General features: G+C 49.4%; 1 protein-coding gene across 3 annotated transcripts in view; it reads left to right on the top strand.

The window, feature by feature from the left end:
• GNAO1 (G protein subunit alpha o1) overlaps nucleotides 1-22,537 on the top strand; it is a 169,502-nt gene that overhangs the window by 68,288 nt on the left and 78,677 nt on the right. For all 3 annotated transcript variants that reach the window (XM_082437006.1, XM_082437005.1, XM_082437007.1), the window contains exon 3: nucleotides 15,240-15,381. In XM_082437006.1, the coding sequence (XP_082293132.1) occupies nucleotides 15,240-15,381 (142 nt within the window). The remainder of the gene's footprint in view (nucleotides 1-15,239; nucleotides 15,382-22,537) is intronic.

Below are 22,537 nucleotides of genomic sequence, written 5' to 3'. Positions count from 1 at the left end.
TTGATTTCCATGTGAGCCAATTTCAGACTTGATTCATATTTGAAATCCCTCAGCTGCCAGCCACTGGACCAGGAGCAGGTCTGCTCCTCAGCAGCGGCTCGGAGTTCATGATGAGGGACCAGACTCTACTTAGCCTCCTGCTGGCCTCACAGACGAGCAGCAGAACCACCAACTGAGCCCCGATTCCATGACCTGCCAGCCCCGGCCACCACAAAAACAGGCCGAGAGGCCGCAGCTGGGCTGTCAGAGACCTCCGCACCACCTGCAGCCCTAGTGGATGCTTTTGGCCTCAAGAGCAGAACACGCTGCCCCAACTCCAACATCCCTGGAGAGGAGAGTGGATGTGGAAGCCCACAAAGTGATTTTTGTGGACTCTCTGTTTTGGGTTGTGATCATACTTATAGTGGTTACGAATGAGGAGCTTGCATCTGCCTGAGAAAGTCTGGGATGGGAAACCCGGGAGGCCACGGCGGGGCTATTTAAATCCACCACACGGAGACTGGCATCTTTTCTGGGCCACATGCACTGCCGGGGAAGGAAGGCTGGCTGGGCTGGACTCTGCTGCATGTTTCTGTGACTGTATTTCTCTCAGTCTGGCAAGACATGCCCTCACCTGGAATTCTCCCTCACTTTCGTTCAAATACTCAACAAACGGGTGACACGGGGAACCAGAAGAATGCGGCTTACATGGTACCGTCGGAGAGGTTCAGGGGCCTGAGTGCAGACGTGGCCCCTTTGTCTGGCAAAGCTGGCGTGGCAACTGACCACTGCCATTAAGTTTGGGGGAGACGTGCATTACTCCGGAGAGGAATGTGCATTCAGACTTGCTTTTGGCAGACTTCATCACAAGCATTTCCCCGGAGGGCATGAGAAATGCGATTTCCCCAAGGAATGCTGCCCTGTCTCAGTGACCTGTACCTTTTGCCTTGCACTCTCCTCGGCAGGAAGCTGAGAAGAGCGTTTTGTTGTCTCTCTGTTTGAGAACAAATGTTCACCTAGAACGGTCCACCATCTGGGGCAGTGCTTGGGAGGCTCTGTGGGAAATCCCGAAGCTGCCCCCTGGGTGCGTGCCCAGCAGCCTAAACCAGGGAACAGGGGATTCTTTTCATGCCCCTTTGTCTCTGCCGGTTGTTGGTGGTGTTTTGGTGTCATTCCTGCTCAATCAGTGGTAAGAAGGGAAAGCAAAACAAGTCCTCATTTTAAAAGAACAGGAAGAGAAAAACCAAGAGCCTGTGATAAGTGTTTTCCAGGCTGCCCGCATCTGTAATTGAGAAGGGAAGCAAGGAGAATGAAGTTCCCGATTTTGGGGGCGGGGGGGGCGTTGAGGGGCAGCAGAGAGTGCTTTGGGAGTCGCTGGTCCCTGGAACGCGTGTAAGAGAAAGTGATCTCCAGCTTGACTTGGCCACTGTGAAGTAGGGTTGGAGCAGAGGCTTTCCTGAAGTACTGTAGCCCTCAGAGCCCTCATGAGTTACGCAGTAACCAGTTGTGTGTAGTAACTGCACCGTCTTTCACATCAGCAAGTCTTTGTGGCTAGTCCAGTGTCCTGCTGCCATCCTTCCAAACAAAATCCCAAGGGCTGTGCAGTGTATCTGTAGTCATCAAAATTCCTGGTTGCTGAGAACAGAAACCTGCCTCAGAGTGACTGAAGCACAGAAGGAAACACGTTGGCTCATGTAACTGAGTAGCCTAGGAATATACTAGCATCAGGCATAGCTGGATCCAGGTGTGCGCTACACTGACTGGCCAGGTGTGGATCAGGGGCTCACCTCTGGAACTTAGGCTAGGGATAGGGAGATTCCCCAAAGTGGGAGGAAGGATGGTTCTCCAAAGGAAGGGAGAATAGGAACTGGGCAAGCAAAAACAGCAGATACTACTCCAGCCCTCATTTGCTGTTTACAAAGCTCATCATCCCTCATAGGCGTATTCCGCAGTGAGTCACCACTGCATCCCGCAGCGAGTGGTGAGGGGGCCAGGAAGAACCCAGAGAGAGCCCGCCCACAGACTGTCAGAGTCCCACTTGGTCTGCTCAGGTGACAGAGCCTTTTGAACTTGTCAGTCTGGAGTCAGAAAGGGAGATGTTTTAGGTGGCTCAAGTTGGTGACTTTCTGTTCTGTGAGCTGTCTGCCAGCAATAGCAGACTCTAGTGGTCTTTGCTCTGTTTCCTGGGGTTCATGAGAACACATCCAGGGACTAATGAACGGGGTCATAAATAATGAACAAACATACTGGAGGCAGGAAGGGTTGTTTTCCCAAGCATTGAACAAGAGGAGCAAAGCGCTGCGGGCTCACTCATGCTTTCTCCACAAAATATAATCAGAAAGCTGTGCAAACTGCCCCCTGGTGTATAATATTATCCATATATTAAACATAATGCACTAATAAGAATACTTCATTTCATTATGTCAGTGGAGGAAGAAAGGGCAATCTAGCAGCTGCCCTAATCAGGCAGATGGGAAACCAGAAATGTTACTTAGATTCAGTCAGGAAAATCGACATTGAGCCAATTTGCCTCACTCACAGGCTTTTACTGTGTTTAACGAAAGCTCACGTCTTTACATAAGGCATCGTAAAACAGGCTCGGGAGCCATAAAGCTCTCTGTCGTGTCTTTGCAACACAACCAATGAATTTAACAGTTGGATTACAAAAAACAGCTTTGGATTTTCCCAGAAGCGACGTGGAGTGGGCAATGTAAGGTGTCTGCGTGTCCTCACTCTTAGAAAACCTACGAGAAGCAGGATGTTAGGGTTAAGGGGGAGGGGGTTTGCGGGTGGACCAGCGCTGGTAAGGTGGGGGAGATCCTGGTAAACCACTAAGGAAAAGGCCTCAGATCCTGGGCCTTCAGGGAGAAGGCTGTTCAGCGCCCTAGGTGGACATGGGATCAGCAGCCAGGGGTATGAGGTGGTGTTGGGCCAGGGAGGGACCCATGTTTCCAGGCTCACAATTTAAAAGCTTCCTACCTTTGCAGAAGCGAGTCATGTGAGGAACCACCATTTTAGAGCTGATGAGGTCCTGAGCGATCACCTGTTTTGTTCAGCTGTTCAACCAGCGTTTATTGATCCTTCACTGTGTGCCCGGCACTACTTCCGGTGCTGTGGTCAGTGAGACAGACAGGGTCCCTGCCCTCATGGAGCTCTTTGGTATGTGGGAAAACAGATAAGATACACGTAAATCTATATTTATATCAGGTGGTGGTAACTGTTTTGAAGGAGAAACAGTATACAAGTAAATACATATATTTATGTCAGGCGGTGATAACTGTTTTGAAGGAAAGTAAGGCAAGATAAGGACAGGGGATGATGGAGGGCCTCTTTTAGCCAGAGTGGTCTGAGGAGGTGACATCTGAGCAGACCTTGAATTCAGTGAGGGATAGAGGCCTCTATTTCAGATCTCCTCAACCCTTTGTCCACCAAGAGCCCCTTTGATTGCTTACCCCCATGTTTTGTGATCTGTTATACCCCAAAAAGACATAAAGATGACCACAGAGCTTGGTTACGCTGAGTGAAGCAGGGTGACCACAGGGAGCTGACACAACCCAGGCCCGAAGGTGGCACCTGACCTGTCCGAGAGGCAGGGGCAAAACACACAAGAAATGAATCCAAAGTCCCAGTGACTCACTCCAGCTGCTCGGTGGCAGAGACAAGACCAGACCCCAGGTCTCCTGAGTGACAAAACTGGGGTAGAAGCTGCCACAGGAAATGCCAGTATTCTTCTCAAAACACTAGCATGGGAAGAGCCAGTGGCTGAAATCTGAGGGTGGATTAGGAGGCCGAGGGTATCCTCACAGGAGGCTGGCAGAGCTGCCTCGAAGGATTTCCTCTAACCCCAAGGTGGAGCCCCAGGCCAAGGCCAGTGCTGCTGACCTGAGAAGGGCTGGCCAGAGGCCCCGGCTCTCGGGGGCCTTTTCCTGCCCACTTCACTTGGGGTTCCAATGCTTGTCAGTGGCCAAACTGCATAAGAACCTAGGTCTTCTGCCTCGAAGTCCAAGGCATGATGTCTCTAATCCAAGGCTGGGGTCCCAGGAATCAGACCACCCACCCTACTGAGAAGAGAAAAAGGAACAGAGCCCGAGAAGGCAGTGCTCAGAGCATCATGCCCCCCGTGGAATGAGAGCCGGCGTGCGCCCACCCCCCAGCACTGGGAGTCTTGAGAAAGGGCAAGGTCCACATTGTTTTCCAGATAATGGCAGCAGAGGCTGTGTACTGGAATCACAACAAGTCCTGGCCTTGCCCCTGGCTCCATCTGGTGACAATTGGCAGCTGACATCTTTGCTTCTGGCCTGAGTTTCCCCTCATTAAAAATGGCATCTTTATAACAGATTTCTGCAAGTCACTGTCAATAGGACATACCCCTTGTTTTGTACCAGTCATTCCCCTGGGGGATTGGTCTGCCTGACACTATTCTTTTTAAATACCCTCCTATTCTATATTATTCTACATTAGAATATCAGGTTCTAAATATGGTATGAATCACTAAGGGATCTTACTTATTTCTTAAATAACTTTTCTCGTACCATACAACTTCACCCCACAATTAAACAGCTGGGTTTCAAATCGAGTCTTTCATGTCTTCTTTTCAAATAGCCGAAAGATCCCATTTGTGCCCACGTGCTTCACTCTAGCCCAGCCTGTGAGGCCGGAGTCGTCCAGCCTCTGGCTTGTTCTGTGCAGTTTTCGTAGCTTTCTGCCTTCACTGGGAGGAGTAGGCTCGTAGTTGAAGCTGGGAAGAGCTCCCATCCACAAGCAACCCGAACGTCCACTGGTAGGGGTTTGGCTGCATGACTCAGGGCCCATTCAGATGATGGGACCCCAAACAGCTGGTGACACAGAGAGCCACACGGTGTGATTCCGTCTCTGGGGAAACAATATGGACTCCCAGGTGAAAGAACTGAAATTTACACTAACATGAGGATGGTGCTTCCCTCCAGGTGACGGGATGATGGCTGATTTTTTTTTTTTCTCTTTTTCTTCTTCTTTTTTCCTTAGCTGTGTGAGTTGGAATCTATGAGTGTTCCAAGAATAGCCCTTTCAGGCAGGGCTGGAGAAGTCAGGGAAAGAGGAGGGAAAGCTGCTATTTTAAAGTGATCCGTGCTTAGAGCAGAACTGTTGGAAGTCAAGATGGTTCAGGGTGGTACACAGATGAACATTTTTTTTATTTTAATAGGTGACTGTATAATGTGTATTAAGAAAAAATAAGTAGTGCATTAGTCCTGTGTGATCAAATCCCCACTGCTCTCTCTGACCTCATCACCTCCACTCTCCTGGTTATTTACTCCATTCCAGCCCAGCTGGCTCCTCACCATCCTTCTCACACACAAGGTGCCCCAGGACCTTTGCACGAGCTGTTCTTTGTGCCTGAAAATGCTCTTCCTCACATATATCCAAGATCCACTCCATCTCATCGTTCAGGTCTCAGCTTCACATGTCACCTCCTTTTCAGGCTCCTAACTCTACACCCCCTTTTTGTGTTTATCACTGTATGATTATTTGCTTGTTTGTTTACTAGACTGTGCATCCCTTGAAATCAGGGCTATGTCTGTTCTGTTCCCCACTGCCTCCTGGGTGCTATATGAATGGCACCTGGCATGTAGTGGTCAGCTTTGTGAGTGAGAGGAGGAGGAAGCCATCGGTGGGAGATTGGAGGCAGTAATCTTGAGGATGGCTCCAGCTCTGCCAGTCAGGGAAACAGCCTTTATGCCTAGAAAAGAGCAAAGCTTCTGACTCTCAGCAGGGGCCTCCAGGTCTCAGTCCCTCTGCTCCCTTGGGACTCTGGGAAATCAGAAACAAGGGCCCAGCATAATTACTTAGTAAGACACCTGCAGCTGGTGGTCTCTGAGCCAGTCATTCAAAACATAGGTACCCTCTGGCCCCCAGCCTCTCACTCATTTAGGTCAAGGCACTGCTGCACTGGGTGTATGGGGGACCCGTGGCCTGTGAGACAAGGCGAGTGGTCTAGCCCTGCTTTGGCACTGATTAGTCTGTGATAAGTCTGTGACTTTAATACTAGGGACTGACAGTTATTGGGCCCAACTGTGTGCCAGGCCCTCCCCACACATTCTTTAATACTGCAGACAGCCCTGTGAGGGACAGTCATTATCCCTGTTTTCTAGAGGAGAGACCTGGGCCCAGGAAGGTTAACTTGGCCGTGGTCCACACGTTTAGTGAGTAGGAGAGTCAGGGTGTATCCAGCTCCTAATAGGTACTCAGTGTCCGTTTGTAGAATGAACTAAATGGATGAATAGTGTCCCCTAGGGGATTTGGGCTCTGCGGGTCCTGGAAATGCCCACCTCTCACCAACCCCCTGTCCCTGCCCACACAGTGCCCTCTGGACCACTGTTGACTGCCCTGCTTTGTCTTCACCCTTGGTGGCATCCAGCAAACCAGGGACCAGGGTCTCTCCTGCAGGTCAAACCCCACTGTGCACAAAACTTCATCAAGTGAGAATATGTACAAGAACAGAGTCAGCGGGGCTCCAAGAGGGAGAGGAGGGGGGGTTTCAGCAGGGCCAGTCCCCACCGCCACGCACACATTATCCTCGGGTGCCTCCCCTCTGCTGTGCCTGCCTCCAGCTGGTCTGCTGTTCCTGCCAGTGCCTGTAGCCTGGCTGGTGTTTGTGATGCTTCCCCCATTGAATTAACTCGCTATTTGTACTTCTCCATGAGACTCAGTGGAATCCTCCCTCCGGAGGGAACATCAGACCTGCACCAGCACCAGATCCAGAGCAGCCTTCCTGACTGGGCTCTCTGGCTTCCATTGCCACCTGCCAGCCTATGAAGTGCCTTCTGTTCATTTAGCACACATTTCCCGGCACCCCGTGTGCCAGCTGGGGGCTCTGGAAGACACGCAGAGACCACACAGGCTCTCCACAGTGCCTCTTCTGCCTGTGCTGTGCCCCACCCCCAAGTCTGGAGTCCCGTCTCCCTCCCTGTCTCTCTGGCCTGCTCCCACTCCACTTGGAATGCTGCTTCCTGAGAGGTGGGCCCTGCACCCACCCTGCGCCCCTGCTGTAGGTCCTTCTCTTGTAGCTCTTTCTGGTTGGGTTTTTCTTCTTGGGTAGCACCTACTCCACTTATAATTTAACCATTTGTGAAAGTACTTCTTTGATATCTATCTTCATATTCAAGCTCCATGAGGGCAGGGCTCGTATCTGTCGGTTCACTCTTATATCCCCAGCACTTAACTGGTACGTGGTCGGTACCTGAAAAATATATGAAGGCTGAATTAGGGGCTGAATGAAGAAGCTTACAGAATACCCTCAGAGAAGCCCCCAAGTTATTGGGAACTAGAGCTTTTAAGACAGAAGTGGAAAAAAATCTTTCTGTTTTGCAATTGTTAGATGTTTTTCTTAGCTGGTATCACCCATCACCCCCCCATCTCAGGGGTGCACTAAGGTAGATGAGAGGCCTATGACACAGTGGAAGGACATCTGGAAATTTTGTCCCTGCTCTGCCACAAGCTAACCATGTGACTGTAGGCAAGTCTGTCCTCTCTGAGTCACAGTTACCTACCCAGGCAGGGGGCATCATGGTAGGAGCGTGACCTTTGTCATCAGATAGTATCACGGCTGATTTGGCAGTTGCACAGTGTCACTAGGAATGCCCTATACCCTTTTGACCTGCCATCCTTAGGGTGGTGGCCTTTAAACTCTTGGTCACAATATGGCTGCCATGGCTCCAGTATTTACTTCATCATGCAACCACATGTTAAGGCAAGAAGCCAGGGAACGGCTGGCGGAGGGACAGCCAGGGACACGGGGACAGTGGAGAAATGAGGGGACCGGAAAGCTGTTCTCAAAGGTCTGTCACTGGAACAAGAAGAGAAAGTCTTTCTCAGAGGCATGTCTAGCCAACTCCCCTTCAGTCTTACTCGCTTGAGCTGGATCACATGGTCACTCTTAGCTGCAAGGGAGACAGGGAAGGGAACGCACCATGGTGAGAAGGGAATGGCTGTTGGGTGGCAGCCAGCATGTCTGACGCACATACCCTTCAGTTGGCCCTTGGCAGATGCCACTTTATACTGTTAACTCATATTCTCAGCACTAGCTTTCTCACCTGGAACAAGAGCCCTGGGAAGGCAGGGACCAGGCTGAACCCAAGTGAAACATGTCAGGAAATTCCTATTGATTGACGACTTTACCCCTTGTTACTCGATTCTTCTCTCACGGCCAAAATGGTCCCCGTTAATAAACACCCGTGTCTGTCTCCCATTGAACATGATTTGTTGTCCTTTCAAATAACAGATGCACGTTTTTTTAAATGAAACAAAACAAACATGATAAGAAGAGAGTAAAAAAAAATCACTGAATGCTACCATCCAAAAGTGACCTTGATGATATTTTGTTAAGCATCCTCCCACGTCATCTTTTCTCTCTCCCGCCTTCTCCCTCCACACCCCCACCTCTTACCAACACCATCACACACAAATCTAGTTTTATACAAATGGCTGCATGGGGCACACGTTGTACTCTAACCGGTGTTTTCATTTTACAATCCTGTCCGGGTCCGTTGCTCCGGTAGGTTCTGTGGAGCCCCTAATTGCTGGTATGTGGCTCATTAACTCACTGGTATCTCACTGTTGCCTGTTTGATTAAAACTGTGTTCTCTGAAGCCAGGGTGGTCTTTTTCCCCCACTGGGGAGGGCTGTGGCTCTAGAGCCAGAGCCACATTGCTGATCCGGTCTCCCCGACGACTGGAAACTGTTGTCAGTGGTCCCATGAGTGAAGCCCTGACCACTGACCCTAACCCAGGCAGCCCACATGTGATGAGAAACACATTTTATAACCTTATTAATCGGCCCCCAAATCAGGAAATTTAGCTTTTTGGCCCACTGCTGCTCCTGTGATGTTCATTAGATAAATGAGCAGATTCTCTGCTCCACTCTGGACAGTGCCCGTTCTCCCTGCCCCATCTTCCTTCCTGTGGCTGTGAGCCCTGCTTCTCCTCCTCCTGTGGGGGAAGGGGGTCTTCCCATGGTGTCCGGCCTCCCTGTTGCCCCATGACCCCGGGTCACTTCCTGGCCTAAAGAGGACAGACACCGGGCACCCAGCACCCTGTACTTTCTCCCCCGGCTCCACTTAGCAAATGCAATAATATCAATAACAGTCATCATAACAACTGAGCTGATTGAGTGCTTCCTGTGCCAGGCCCTCTTCTTTACATACTGTGGCCCAGTGAGGGTAGCCACTGTTAATTACTAGGCCCATCTCCATGGAAAGTTGAGGAAACTGAAGCACCAAGCAGTTAAGGAAATTGCCCAGTCACACGTCTCAAGTCTGGCTCCAAAAGCACCCCCTTAATCTGAACTCTTAAAGGGATTATTGTGGAGGATGGAGAGATGGTCCCGGTGCCGGGGAAAGGGTGCTGATAAAAGGAAGCAGAGGAGGGGCATTTAATCCACTGTGGAGATGGAGTGAAAAATCATGTGTTCCAGCAGCTTAGAGTCTGTGCGTTTGTGAACCTCCAGAAATGGGGGGTAAAACTGTGTGTGTGTTGGTGCGTTTGTCACAGTGTCAGAAGCATCTGTGATTCAGAGAGGGAGAATGGCTGTGGGGCCAGATGATCCTCCAGGGTCCCTTCCAGCTCCTAAGCCTGTGGTTCTGTGACCATATAAGGCCACTGTGCCTGGGGAGTCTCACTGCAGCTGAGTGCAGTCCTGCACTGAAAGGGGGAAGCAGAGAGCAAAGGGAGCCCCAGCCCAGGCCCCCTGCAGGGTCTCTAAGGCAGCAGAGAGAGGAGCTGGGATAGGGGAGGTGGGGGGGGAGGTGGGAGTGGGGTCCCTCCTTGATTGCCTCTTCCCAGAAAGCTCAGACCTGCTCCGGCGGGCTTGGCTGCTACCCTCCCTCTCTCTCCCCATTTCCACTTGGGATCTTCTCCCTCAATTGTGTTGCCAGGTTTCCAGAGTCCAGCTGGTGGCTCCTGTCCAAAATCAAACACTCAAGGCTTCAGAATCAGCCCTTGCTTGCTCCCCAGGTTTCTTCTGGTTTGGTAGCTTGGAAAACCCCACACCCCTCCAGAGTCCCTGAGTTTGGGGTGGGCACCAACACAGCATCTAGCTTGACCCTCCTTTGCTACCCTGGCTCTGAAGACATAGGAAATCTGGTGAGTTCCCACCCCAACACACACACACACACACACACACACACACACACACACACACACACACACACACACACACACACGTACGTCTGCCTCCTTTAGTGAGCTCCTTGGGGAGGGGTGGGTCTTGTGCATCAGTGTAATCCTGGTTCATGTAGTTATGTCCCACTTCCCCTGAGTACTGTTCAGAGCCTAGCCCTGTGCCAGTTGTTATGGAGAGCAGGAACTGAGATGGATGAGATGTGGTACCTGACCTCCAGGGACTGACAGGCTGGTGGTAAAGACAGAAAGTTAATAAACAAGTGCACTAGGAAATGGTCTCCCAAAGTACGAAACATGTTTTAGTCATGACTGTATTGGTTGTAAGTGACAGAAACCCAAATCAGATTAGCTTATGCAAAAATAAGAGGGAGTTGTTTGACTCACATCACTCAGAAGTGTAGGGATAGGGTTAGCTTCAGGAATAGCTGGATCCAGTGGCTCAGATGATGTCTCTGGGACTTGATTCTGCACTCTGTCACTCAGCTATGTAGATGAAGCTTGGTTTGTCTGGGGCTGCTGCAGTGTGAGATGTCAGAGGTGCCACATGCAGCCTCACTCCTGCTTTCCAAATCCTGGCCTGGCTTCCTCCAGGGCTCAAACCTGGGCTGTCACAAGAAACCAGAAACCAGACTCCCCTGGGCTGCCTCTCCAACCCCTAACCAAACACCTCCTTTCCTTGCCCCATACTCCTTGGGCTGATATTATAGGAGATGTTTTGATGCTCACTTTGTGTGGGAAATCTCTGGGTTCTCTGGGAACCTAGATATAGGGATCCCAGCAGAAGAAGCAGTCCTGCCTGTCAGCATCCCCCTGGTGGGCACAAGCACGGCGTTGAATGCCACTGTCACACTTACCAGCTGCGTGACCTCGGGTAACTGGGTTAACCTCTTTGAGCCTCAGTTTCCTCTATCTGTCAAGAGAAGATAAAATTATCTCCTAGGTTTGTTTTGAAGATTAGACGAGATGGTGCATGTAAAGCACTTAACACAAAGACTAAACCCTCAAACATTAGCGACTGTTATGATTCTGCTTCTTTTGTACCACCAGCGAAGGAAATTCTTTTTGGGGATTTTGACTTTAGAATGAAGATATTATCACTAGCAGCTACTATATATTATATACTTACTATACAATAGGCACTTTACATTTATTCCTCACAGCAGTTCCTTGCGGCTGAGGAAACCAAGGCCTGAGGGGTTAAATCCTTTGCCAGGAACACACAGCTCACCAGTGATGGAGCTGGCGACCCCGTCTTTCTGACTCCTAAGCTCTGACCACTCTCTGGAATGAGATGGGAAATAGAAAATAAAGGGGCCGTAAGTGATACTTTTAAGGATATATGACTGAAATCAGTGCTGGGGCGAGGGGGTGGGGAGCAGAGAAGAATGGGGCATGAAAGAAATACAGAAGGGCTTACACTAAAAAAATCCAGCCTTTTTCTCTGAACGGTAGAATTATGAATATTTATTTATTTTTGGTGGTGTTCTGTATGGTGCAACTTTTCTATGGTTGAGTACTTACTACTTTGTAGTCAGAGGGAAGGGAAGATGTAAAATTCTACCCAGAAGTGGGAAGCCCAATTTTAAGCCAATATAAGCCAGTTTGAACAAGTTATGCAACCAATAATCATGATTTGAGCAATTTTTGGCCAAACTGCATCATTTTTGTAAACCCCAAATGAAGCTTCTCTATCTTGGGCCACCCCAGGCACCAGTGAGACCTTCCAGGCAGTATTCTGCCTAGTCCAGTCTGAGGCCTGAGGGGTGGCAGAAAGGACTGTGTACTCAGAGACCCGGGTGCTGCTCCTGCATCTGGCTCTCACACTGCCTGCTGACAGCCATTAGGCCAGTTACTCAATCTCGCTCAATCTCCTTTTCTACAGATGGGTATAATAACATCCTACCCTCCCTACCTTGTTAGGTGGTGTAAAGAATTAATACTAACAGGTGTGAAAAATGATAGTCCCATCCCCTAGTGGAAGGAAATCCTGTAGGCAGCTGAGGGTCTAGAGAGTATTCCCAGGAGAGTGGCAAGGCCCTGCTGGTCCAGAGCGAAGCATGAGAAACTCATTGCACTGGCTTCTTGGGAGAGTGTGTCATGGGGACCAGTAAATCCAGGCTGCACCTCTCAGGTCACCCAGAGGTCACCCTCTGAGGGGAGTCTGGTCTTGGAGACTTTTTTAGTGATGGTCCTAGAGTTTACAATATGTATCTTAACTTATCATGCTTTACTTTCAAGTAATATTATGCTACTTCATGTATAATACAAGAATTTTTCAACAGTATATTTCCATTTTACCCCTCCCATCCTTTGTGCTATTATATAAATTTTACTTCTATGTAATAAATTTTCAGCCTTTTTCCTCTCTTTGCTTCAGTTTGGATGGTTTCTATATCTGTGTCTTCAAGTTCACTAATCTTCTGTGTGTCTAAATCTGCTGTTAATCCCCTACAGTGAAATTTTTATCTCGGATATTGTATTTTCCTCTCTAGATACTTCATTTTGTTCTTTTTTATCTTCCATTTCTTTACTCATTATACTCATGTTTTCCTTTAATTTCTTGAAAATATTTTGAATAGGTGTTTTTGAGGTCTTCTTTGTTAATCCCATCATCTCTGTCACTTCTGGGTCTGCTTCTGTTGACTGATTTTTCTCCTGGTTATGGGTCACGCTTTCCTCCTCCTTTGCATATCCAGAAATTTTTTATTGGATGCTGGATATTATGGATATTATTAAGTGTCTGGATTTTGTTGTCCTCATTTAAAGAGTGTTAGATTTTATTCTGTCAGGCAGTTAAGTTACTTGTGGGTCAGTTTGGTTTTTTGAGGTCCATTTTTCAGTTTTGTCAGGGCAGGTCTAATGTAGCCTTTACTCTAGGGCTAGTTTAGCCCTACTACCATGGCGTGAGCCTTCTGGGGTTTCTGCCAAATGCCCTAGGTGTCAGCTCTCCACTCTGGTTAGTCGGAACTTGAGCATCTCCCAGCCTTGGGCCAGCTCTGGGAGGTGTTCACCTTATAAGCTCCCTGACACTTGTTTCTTGAGCTCGTAGAGTCTCACTCTATTCAGCCAAAGACTCAAGGAGACCCCTGTTCAGATATCTGGAGCTCTCTCTCTCTCTGCACTTTTCTCTCTGGTACTCTGCCCCTCAATTCCCAGTCCCCACAGCTTTCCTGAACTTTTATCTTTATCCCATCAGCTCAGTAGACCCCTGTGCTCTGCTTGGGTCCTCCCTCCCTGCACTGAGGTCTGGTAGACGCCTCCAGGCAGAAACCCAAGGCAATCATAGGACTCACCACGCTTTGCTTCCTTTCTGTTCCGGATCACAGTCCTGTGCTGCCTGTTCTCCAGTGTCTGAAACCACTTGTTTAATGTATTTTGTCCAGTTTTCTGGCTGTTTACGGTGGACACTAACAATTCCCTTTGAGATCCCCCTGGGGTTGTGCACCAATGCCTCAGACTGGGTGTACACTCAAGAAACTTGTACAAAAACGGATTTAGGGCTAATAAAAGTCAGTGAAAAGACAATAGGGTCATTTTGATCTGCTTCTTAGAGAAACTCAGGATAAAGACTCACAACCCAGCACCAAGTCACATTTTATAACAGGAATCATTAGTGTCCATCAACTGACGAATGGATAAGTAAAACGTGGTATATCTGTACATGGAATCTAGTTTGGCAATAAAAAGAAAGGGAGTACTGATGCATGCTACAACGTGGATGAACATGCCAAGTGAAAGAAACTAGTCACAAAAGATGACACCTTGTGTAATTGCATTTATGTGAAATGTCCAGAATAGGCAAATTTATAGAAACAGAAGGCAGATCAGATGAGTGGTTGCTTACTGCTGGGGCAGGGGATGGGGAGGGACTGCTAATGGGTACAGGATTTCTTTTGGAGAGGACAGAAATGGTCTAAAATTAGCCTGTGCTGGTCACTGCCCAACCTTGTGAGTATACTAAGAAGTACTGAATCACACGCTTTCCATGGGTGGATTGTATGGTCTGTGAACTATATATCAGTAAAACTGTTTATACAAAGAAAGAAAACTTGTTAGCAGTTTTTTCCTGTACTGAAGGACGTGAAGGGCTGGAGAGGGGCTGTGGAGGTGGAAATGGAGGTCTGAGCTACTATACAGGTGGATGTACGTGTTACAGGTCGTGTTCAGTCTTGGACTGAAAAACATGACCACAGGAGAGTTTGCACGGGGGATGACTAATGTTGGATGTTAGTCTTGAAACCCATTTGTCCTCTCTTAATTACCTCAACCATGAGAGGATTCTTGCAGAGTCTTGGCTTCCCCCCCTCTCTAGTTCTCTCTCCTCCCCAGACCCTTGTCGGCAGCGGGCGTTCACTGAGTGGCCGCCATCTGCAGGGAACAGGGACCTCAGGGCATGTCCAGCCTCAGCCCTGACCCCAGAGGAACCTGAGAACAGGAGGGCAGGGAGTGTCGCATGGCCTCTGAGAACTGCAGTGTCGCCTTCGTGTCCTCCATGTCATGTTCAGAGCCATCAGAATAAGGGTGACACAGTGGTCACATCCCAGCTGAGGATGGGGAATAGGCAACTCCTTCTGTTGGCTTTTCTCTTGTCAGAGAGGAAGGTTTTAAGTGAGTGCTCTTACCTTCATTAAAAGCAGTGTAAGTTTTCTGTGAAAGAAAAAATGTATTCTTCGTTTGCAGGCTTCCCGCAGGGGTCTTCAGCAGTATACTCCTAAGTGGATATTTAAGTTAAAACCCTGAGCTTTGCTTGAAAATACTAATGGCGAACATTTATCGAGTGCTTAGTGTGTGTTCTAAGTGCTTTCAAGTATTATCAACCCCTTGACTGATCTTTCTTTCACTGTACATAGGGAATGTAAAAAAGACTGCATTTCTTTTTTCCACTGTTCTGTTTTTCAGATTAATTTTCAGTAATTTAGGTCGATTTTTCCTTCAGATTTTGTGGTTTTATCACAGCAGCTCAGTAATTCAGCATCCGAGCTGGGCCCAGCCCTCAGCCAGCTAAGCCTGGAGGTTGGCTGGGGTGGGGCTTCACATGCCCGGCACGCTCGGTGCCACGTGTGGACAGCGCACTCATCAGGCTTGCTCTGTGTGGTTTTGCTCTAGGATCATCCACGAAGATGGCTTCTCTGGAGAAGACGTGAAGCAGTACAAGCCCGTTGTCTACAGCAACACCATCCAGTCCCTGGCAGCCATCGTCCGGGCCATGGACACTTTGGGCATCGAATACGGTGACAAGGAGAGAAAGGTAGGCTGCTGCGCGCATGCACACGGGGAGGAGAGGGCCGTCTCCGGTACCCGCTGCGTCCTCTTTATAAGGCCAGGCTGCCGTGCAGGGTCAGGACGAGACCGTGCTGTGTCACCGGCCAGTGTACCAGTCGACCTGGCCAATACAGTCAAACAGGGGCTCTGGTGACGAGCAAACCGCCACAGCACAATTGCCAAGGAGACAACAGCCACAGAATTCCAGGGTTTATTTTGCAGATGAGAAAGGGTTGGTGACTGCCCTAAACTGGGACTCTCACAACATTGTCCAAGTACATGCCCTTGGGCAATTAACTTGAACAGAAAAAATATTTCTTATACAAAACAAGCCCCACCTGGCCACCGTCTTCCCTCCTTAGGAGAGCTTTCCTTACCTTGTTGGGGGTGGGGCAACCACTTGAATTCACTCTCTTCCCTCCTTTGCCCCATGGGTTGTGTTTTCTGCCCCTCCGAGGTGAGTCTGAGGACCGAAGAGGCTCTCCTTCCTGTAGGAGGTCGACATCCTAGAACAGGGACGGTTTTTCAGTTGAGTTTCCAGGCATCTGATAAGTGGTGAATGGAATAAGTTGTAAAAGCCTCTTTGCAAACATTTGCGTTAACTGTAAGACTTAACCTTACACAGCTATACTGGCAAAGCCAAATAAAAGCAGGGAGGAGGGAGGAAGGGAGGGAGGGAAAACAGCCTCAGATAAGTCTATCTAAAAGAGACTCTTCATCTCCTGGTGGGACCCTGAAACCCAGCGATCCTCTTCCTGTGACCTGGAGCATGAGGAGGGGAGCAGGTGGAGGCCTCCGAGCGCCTGGGCCCCTCCTTGGAGCCTCTGGACGGAGAGCATTAATCTCCGATTACTGCGTGGTTTGGTTATACATCACATATATATCCTGTCTTGGCTAAAAAATCACCTCCCTCACAGAGGAAAACTATCCTCACCTTCTCTGGGTCTGATAAATCATCTGTGACAGACAGCTTTAAATGTAAAATTCAATATTTTATGCACAAAATCCTAATTCCATGCAACAGAGTCATCCCAACTCAGGCATTGCCTCCTCCCGGAAGATGGGAACTGGGTGACTGAGAGTGTGTCCAAGACCAGCCTGGGGTGGGGAAGCCGGGCGCTGCCCGTCTGCAAGGCTGAGTCTGGAAGCTGGCTCTGCAGAGGAAGTACTTCTCCCCAGGGACCAGCTTTGGTTTTGGTCATAGAGCCAGGGCCTGCGGAACCAGGGGCACTGAGTTCTTCAATCTTGTTTCCACTAAGTATTCACTGAGAGTACAATATACCAGGCCTTGCTGGGGATACAGGAACGAGCACAGTAGGAGTGGAGCTGGAGAAACCAGTGAGCAGAGAGCAACTCAGATCATCAGAAGTAGCCAAGACAGGTTACTAGTAGCCAAACAAGTTACAGGGCTTCATTCATTTGTAATGATAATGGCCACAGTGGTTATACAAATAGCTCTCTTGTATTGAACACCTACTAGCTGCCAGGCACTGTGCTAAGCACCTTACAAGTATTAACTCACTTTAGTCAACTCAGGCATTAAAGCCCGGAGCAGGAAATGCCTGGTATGATCTTCAGACATAGGGCAGGCCACAGGCCTTTGGTCTTTCTGTCTGCCTTTTGGCCAAAGAGAGAGCATGGAGCCTGAATCTCAATTAACCAGACGACAGGCCCAGTGCAAAAGCTCATGTGTCCACAGCACACACCTTACACAAACACACACGCACGCAGGCACACACAACCACAGCCTGCGAGATCTTCCAGGAGTATGTGTGTTCACCGCCACGCCCACCTCCCAACCAGTCTTCTTTCCCCAAAACCTCCTGCCCTGATTATAACCCAGACAGTCAGTGTGACTTCAGAATGCTTTTCTTCAGTTTTGGAAAACGTTTGTTGTTCCTGGGGGGATTTTTTTTTTTCCATTTTATTATCCTGAATAGAGAGATGATTGCTTGGGAATTGCTAGGAAGGTGATATATTAAGGACTATACTGCGGGACCCCTTGGCTTCTGTGGCTGTTTCTCTTCTGCGGGATTCCTGGTCTAGACAGCCCTCAAGTAGGAGGTCAGGAAAGGCTCCTCTGGGAAGGGAGACCAAGAGCAGAGTGGGGACTCCCTGGAGAGTCCACTGGACACAGAGAGGAGCTGGAGCCCAGTCCTCTTCCGGCAGGTGGCACCATGGCAGACGCCTGACCGGTCTGCGGGGCAGCACGGGTTTGTCAGGCTTCTGGCTGGCAAAGGCCTCCAGGCCCTGGGGCACCTCCTCCTGTGTTATTTCACCTTAGGCTAAAGTGAGCCAGGAAGCTGGAGAAGGTGTTTCCTGGGAGTGGGCTGCTCTGGATTTGCTGTCTGGGTAGCGGGGTGCAAGGATCCCCCGCCTGTCTGTATATCAGTTGTCAGGGGGTTGAGGTGGAAGGGGGCAGCCACTTCAGACTGGGTGGCCAGGGAAGGTTCCCCTGAACCTGGAAGGGATATTTGTGATGAAACTCGACTGTAAGAAGGCGCCAGCCATGGGAGAAGGAGGAGGGACAGAGGCTCTAAGCAGATACTGCCAAGGCCCTGAGTGAGAAGTGAGCCTGGCAAGGTGGGAACGAGAAGCTCTGTTCAGCCTGAACTGCGCCCGGGGGCAGAAGTGGGCCCTGGGGTGTTGGACGCCTTCTAGTCAGGTCTGCCTGTAGCTGGCCGGTTGTTGGTGCCCAGATGCCCCGACCCCAAGGCTGGGTCTCCAAACTCTTTCCTCTCTCGGGTTCCCAGGGGCTGCCCACCTGGGGGATCTGCTCTTTGGATGCTGGGAGAACCGTCCCATGCAGAGCCGACCCAGATTGGTGTTTTGGTGTGTAAAGAAAAGACCTCCTTCCCTCTCTTGACTTCCACACGTCCGCCATCCTCCCCCCACCCATGATGGCGTATCTGGAGGAAAACAGCCCCACACCCAGCACCTGCTTGGGCCAACCAGCTTTATACTCTCCATACAGAGAAGCATCTAGGAGCTTCCTTGCCATACCTCATTAGAACAACGTCCTTGACTTCTCCTGGCAGCTGGCTTGCCCCCTGCCCTGGCCCCCAGTGGAGGGAGGACTGACTCGTTTCTCCTGCAGCCTCTCTGGGGTGTGGACTCACCTGAGGCCATATGACAGTGCATGAGCCCAAGCCTGAAAGAGCCTCTTTGTTGGGTAAACAGCAGGGATCTCCTTACACACCCCATGCCTCAGCCCCCCCAGACCACACATTGCTCCCCAAAGATACCACGCACTCCCACACCTCCAGGCCTCGGCTCAGACCACAGCCTCTGCCTCTTGTGCCTTCTCCCCTCTCTTCCCCCTGGAGCTCTTCCTGCTCAGCAAGGACCAGCTGAGCTCCCGTCTTTGCATGAAGGCTTCCTCTCCTTCCCCTGACAGCTCAGCTCACCTCAGCTCAGCGCTTTCTCTGTTGAGCATGTATCTCGTGCAGTGTGTCGCTCTTTCCTTAGAGCAGTGACCCTTGCGCTTTAGGGTGATCAAAACCCGTTTGAGCAGCTAATGAAAGCCATGAGCCTTCTCTCCAGAACCATGCACTCACTCAAATGTCCAGGAAATTTTTCATACGATTTCAGGGGGCTCTGGAACTCATAAAGCCACCAGTGGCGCCTGGAATAAGAACTTCATTATGTCTAAGGTCTTTCTGCTCGAGGCCTGTGTCATTCATCTTTGGGTCACCTCCCCACCCCAACAACCAGCACAGTGCTCAGCACATAGTAGGCCCACCCAAAAAAATCTCTTGAGTAGAATGACATTTCTAACTTTCTCGGTACTCAGAGAAAAAAGGAAAAGAACCTGTAATGTTATCAGTACTGAACAGATGTTGACTGAGTACCTACTATATATTTAGTTTGTGCTAAGCTCTGGAGAAAGATTCAGAGGAATGTGGGATGGGGCCTTGAAGGGGCTGGTCATCTTCTTGGGAGGACAGGGCTCATAGGCTCATTCCGTGAAGTGGTCAGGGAAAGCTCCTTAGAGGAAGTGAGGCTGGAACTGTCCTTGAAGCAGAGGTACGGCTTCACAGGCACAGATGTAGGTGAGGAAAGGGACTTTAAGCAGAGAAGAGCATGAATAAAGGCCATGGGTTGGTGGTGACCAGAGGAGATTTGACTGATGGAGGAGGCCAGTGGCCAGGACAGAGGATTAGGGTATGGGAAGGTGTGGGAAAGTTAGAAGATACAGTTAGGTCCAGATTGGATAGGCCTTGGAAAGTATGCCAAGGGGTTTGGGTTTTATCCTGTTGGCAGTAGGCAGCCATTGATAAAGTTTGAGCTGGGGAAGGATGGGATGAAAGCGAGTTTTAGGAGATTATCATGATGGCATGTGCATGGTGGGCTAGTGGTGGGAGAGACTGAAGGTGGGGAGGCAAGTTGGGAGCTACAGTAAGGGTCTCGATGGGAGCTGGAAAGTAAGGGCAGCAAAGTGATGTGTGGTGATGAAAGAAAGGGACCTGGTAGTTACTTGGCTACTGGGGCAAAAGTGTAAGGATCGGGAAACTGGGACTCCAGTGTTACCGGCCTGGATGACTGGGGAACAAGGTGACACCTCTGGCAGAAGGTCAGGAGACAGGCTGGGCTGGGCCAAGTATGGTCTCAACCTCATGGGCTCCAGGTGGAATCAGCAAGTAGATGGACTCAGAGAACTGCAGCTCCAAGAATTGAAGGTGATGATAATAGTTGCTTTCAATTTTTATGTTCTAGGGCTCGCATTAAACTATTTATATTAATTAAAAATTTTAATCCTAACAGCTATCTGTGCAGTGGGTGCTATTGTTATCCCCATTTTACAAGTAAAAAAAAAAAAAATGAGGCACAGAGAGGCAAAGTGACTTACCCAAGGACATTCAGCACAAAATATATACGTATATAATACGGATTTGTAACCCCAAGGAAGCTATAATTCATGTGGCTCAGGTCCAGAGCAGAGTCCCATTTAAATAGGCACAGTACAACCAGGCAAAACAAATCTTCAGAATCCCATTCTTTCTTCTGAGTCTCTCCAAAAATATGAAAAGGGACTCAAAGGGCAACTCCCACTGCTTTTCTCACAAGTCGTTTTCTGTCGTCCTCATGTCTGTCCCAACCCCACTCTCTTTAGCTGCTTTCTCCCTAAGTTCCCCAGAGACCATCTCTCTACCGCCAGCCTGCCAGGCTTTTTCCCTCCTGTCCTCTTTCTCCTTCTTGCTATTCCGCCTTTTCCCTCCTGTTTTCTTCCTCCCTCTCCTGCTCTGTGCCTAGAAGGGGTTCCCTCTCCTCCTCTCCCTCTTTCCCTTTCTCCAACTGTTCCTCAGTTTCTCTCTTTCTTCTCCCTGTCTCTCTCCATCTCCGTCTCCCTCCTTCCTTCCCTCCCTACTCACCCCCAGTTCATTATCATGTAAATTCTCTTAACTTTTTGAGTGGAGTCCCTCCCCCTCCTCCTTCCTCCGTCCTCCGTCCTCCGTCCTCAGCCCAGGGCCTGCATCTGCATCACAAAAGCAGAGAAACTTGTGTGGCAGAACTGACCTAAACTCAGACACTGGAAGGAAGTCTGGGAGAAACTGGACAATTACAGGCTTAGGAGGTTCACTTGGACCACGGTGGGAGATTGGGAAAGTCTGTGAACAATCCCATGTTATAAATTTTATCACACCCACGTGTATATAAAAATATACATAAAATTTATGTGCATGTACATGTATACTTGCATATGTAAAGTACATTATAATGGGACAATAGCGAAGAGATAATGCTTTGAACTTGTATGAGGCTTTATTCAGTTGAAAATACTCTCATTTTCATTTTTTTCATTGTTTGTGCATATGCCTATTTCTCCCACTAAATTATAAACTCCCTGAGGACAGAATATAGATCTTATCCATCTAGTACAATGCCTGACACAAGAAGTATTGGATACTACATTCAAATCCCAGCTCAATCAATCACCAGCTATATGGCCCTGCATAAATTATTTAACTTCCTTAACCCTCAGTGTTTCTGTATGTAAAACAGGCATAATTCTAATACCGTCCCCTTTCATCTGTTGTGAGATTAAATGAGGTAATGCATGTGAAGTGCTTAGGACAGTGCCTGACACGTACAGCACTTACTGGGCGGCCCGGGGTCAGTGACCCAAGCGGGACTAAAGATCAGTGCTGGTGCTGGAATTGCTGCCCAGCCTCTAATGTTCCACCAAGAGGTGTCATTAGAACACCCCCTCCTTAGAGATAATGGCACTATTTGGGGAGGCAGAATCAAATTTCATACTTAGATTCCAGAATGTCACTGGATCTCCTCTGGTAAAAGAAATCTTGACATTTAAGTCACACAGAGGAGCGCTGAACACTAACTTCTTTTTAATCAGGGGAACATGGTGGTGCCATCTCCACGGCGCAGTGCCGTTCACCCTGTGGTTTACACGAATTCTGAAACAGACAAAAGCAAGGATGCTCTCTCTTCTGTGTCTGCCTGAGTTCCTGGGGTCTGGAGAAACCGCAGCAGTCCTCAGTGGTGGTTGTCAGATCTGATGGGGGCTGGCGAGGTGACAGATGAAGGCCCAAACCTGAGGCCAGGAAGAGGCTTCCTCTGGGCAGCAGCACGTACACTGCCGCACGCTAGGTACCGCGCCACTCCTCAGCTGTATCGGACCAGGCCTGGCCTGGCTCTGATCCCCTGCCCGCCCAGGTTAATAGAGCTTGAAACTCATCCATTCAAGGCCATCTAAGTCTGCTGCTCCACTTTGCAGATGGTGGCAAAAAATAGACCCCACCTGGGCCCAACAGGAAAGAGACTTACTCAAGGGATGACGTGGCAGGCCCAGGACTAGAACTTCAGGTTTTCTGAATCACTGTTCACTTCTCTTTCCATCTCAGCAGTCTGCCCCAAATCACTCAGCCAGCTTGGGGCCTCGTTTTCTTTCGTTTGGTTGGTTAGTCACTCATCCCGTAGATACTTCGTGAGCAGTCACATCCCTGGCAGACAGTGCACAGGGAGGTGGGTTTACATGCAAAAATGAAAAGATGAGGGATCCCATCCTTTGATTTCCAAGGCCTCCCCAGCTCCGCAGGGCTCAGTGCAGCCAGGTCGGCTTGCTCCCTGTGGTCTAAGGCTGGATCGGGCCCCAGGCTCTGGGTTTGGGGCAGGTATCTTTA

This window comes from Balaenoptera physalus, assembly GCF_965194825.1.
Source record: "Balaenoptera physalus genome assembly, chromosome: 19".
NCBI classification, from domain to species: domain Eukaryota; kingdom Metazoa; phylum Chordata; class Mammalia; order Artiodactyla; family Balaenopteridae; genus Balaenoptera; species Balaenoptera physalus.
This window is presented reverse-complemented; position numbering and strand designations above follow the sequence as displayed.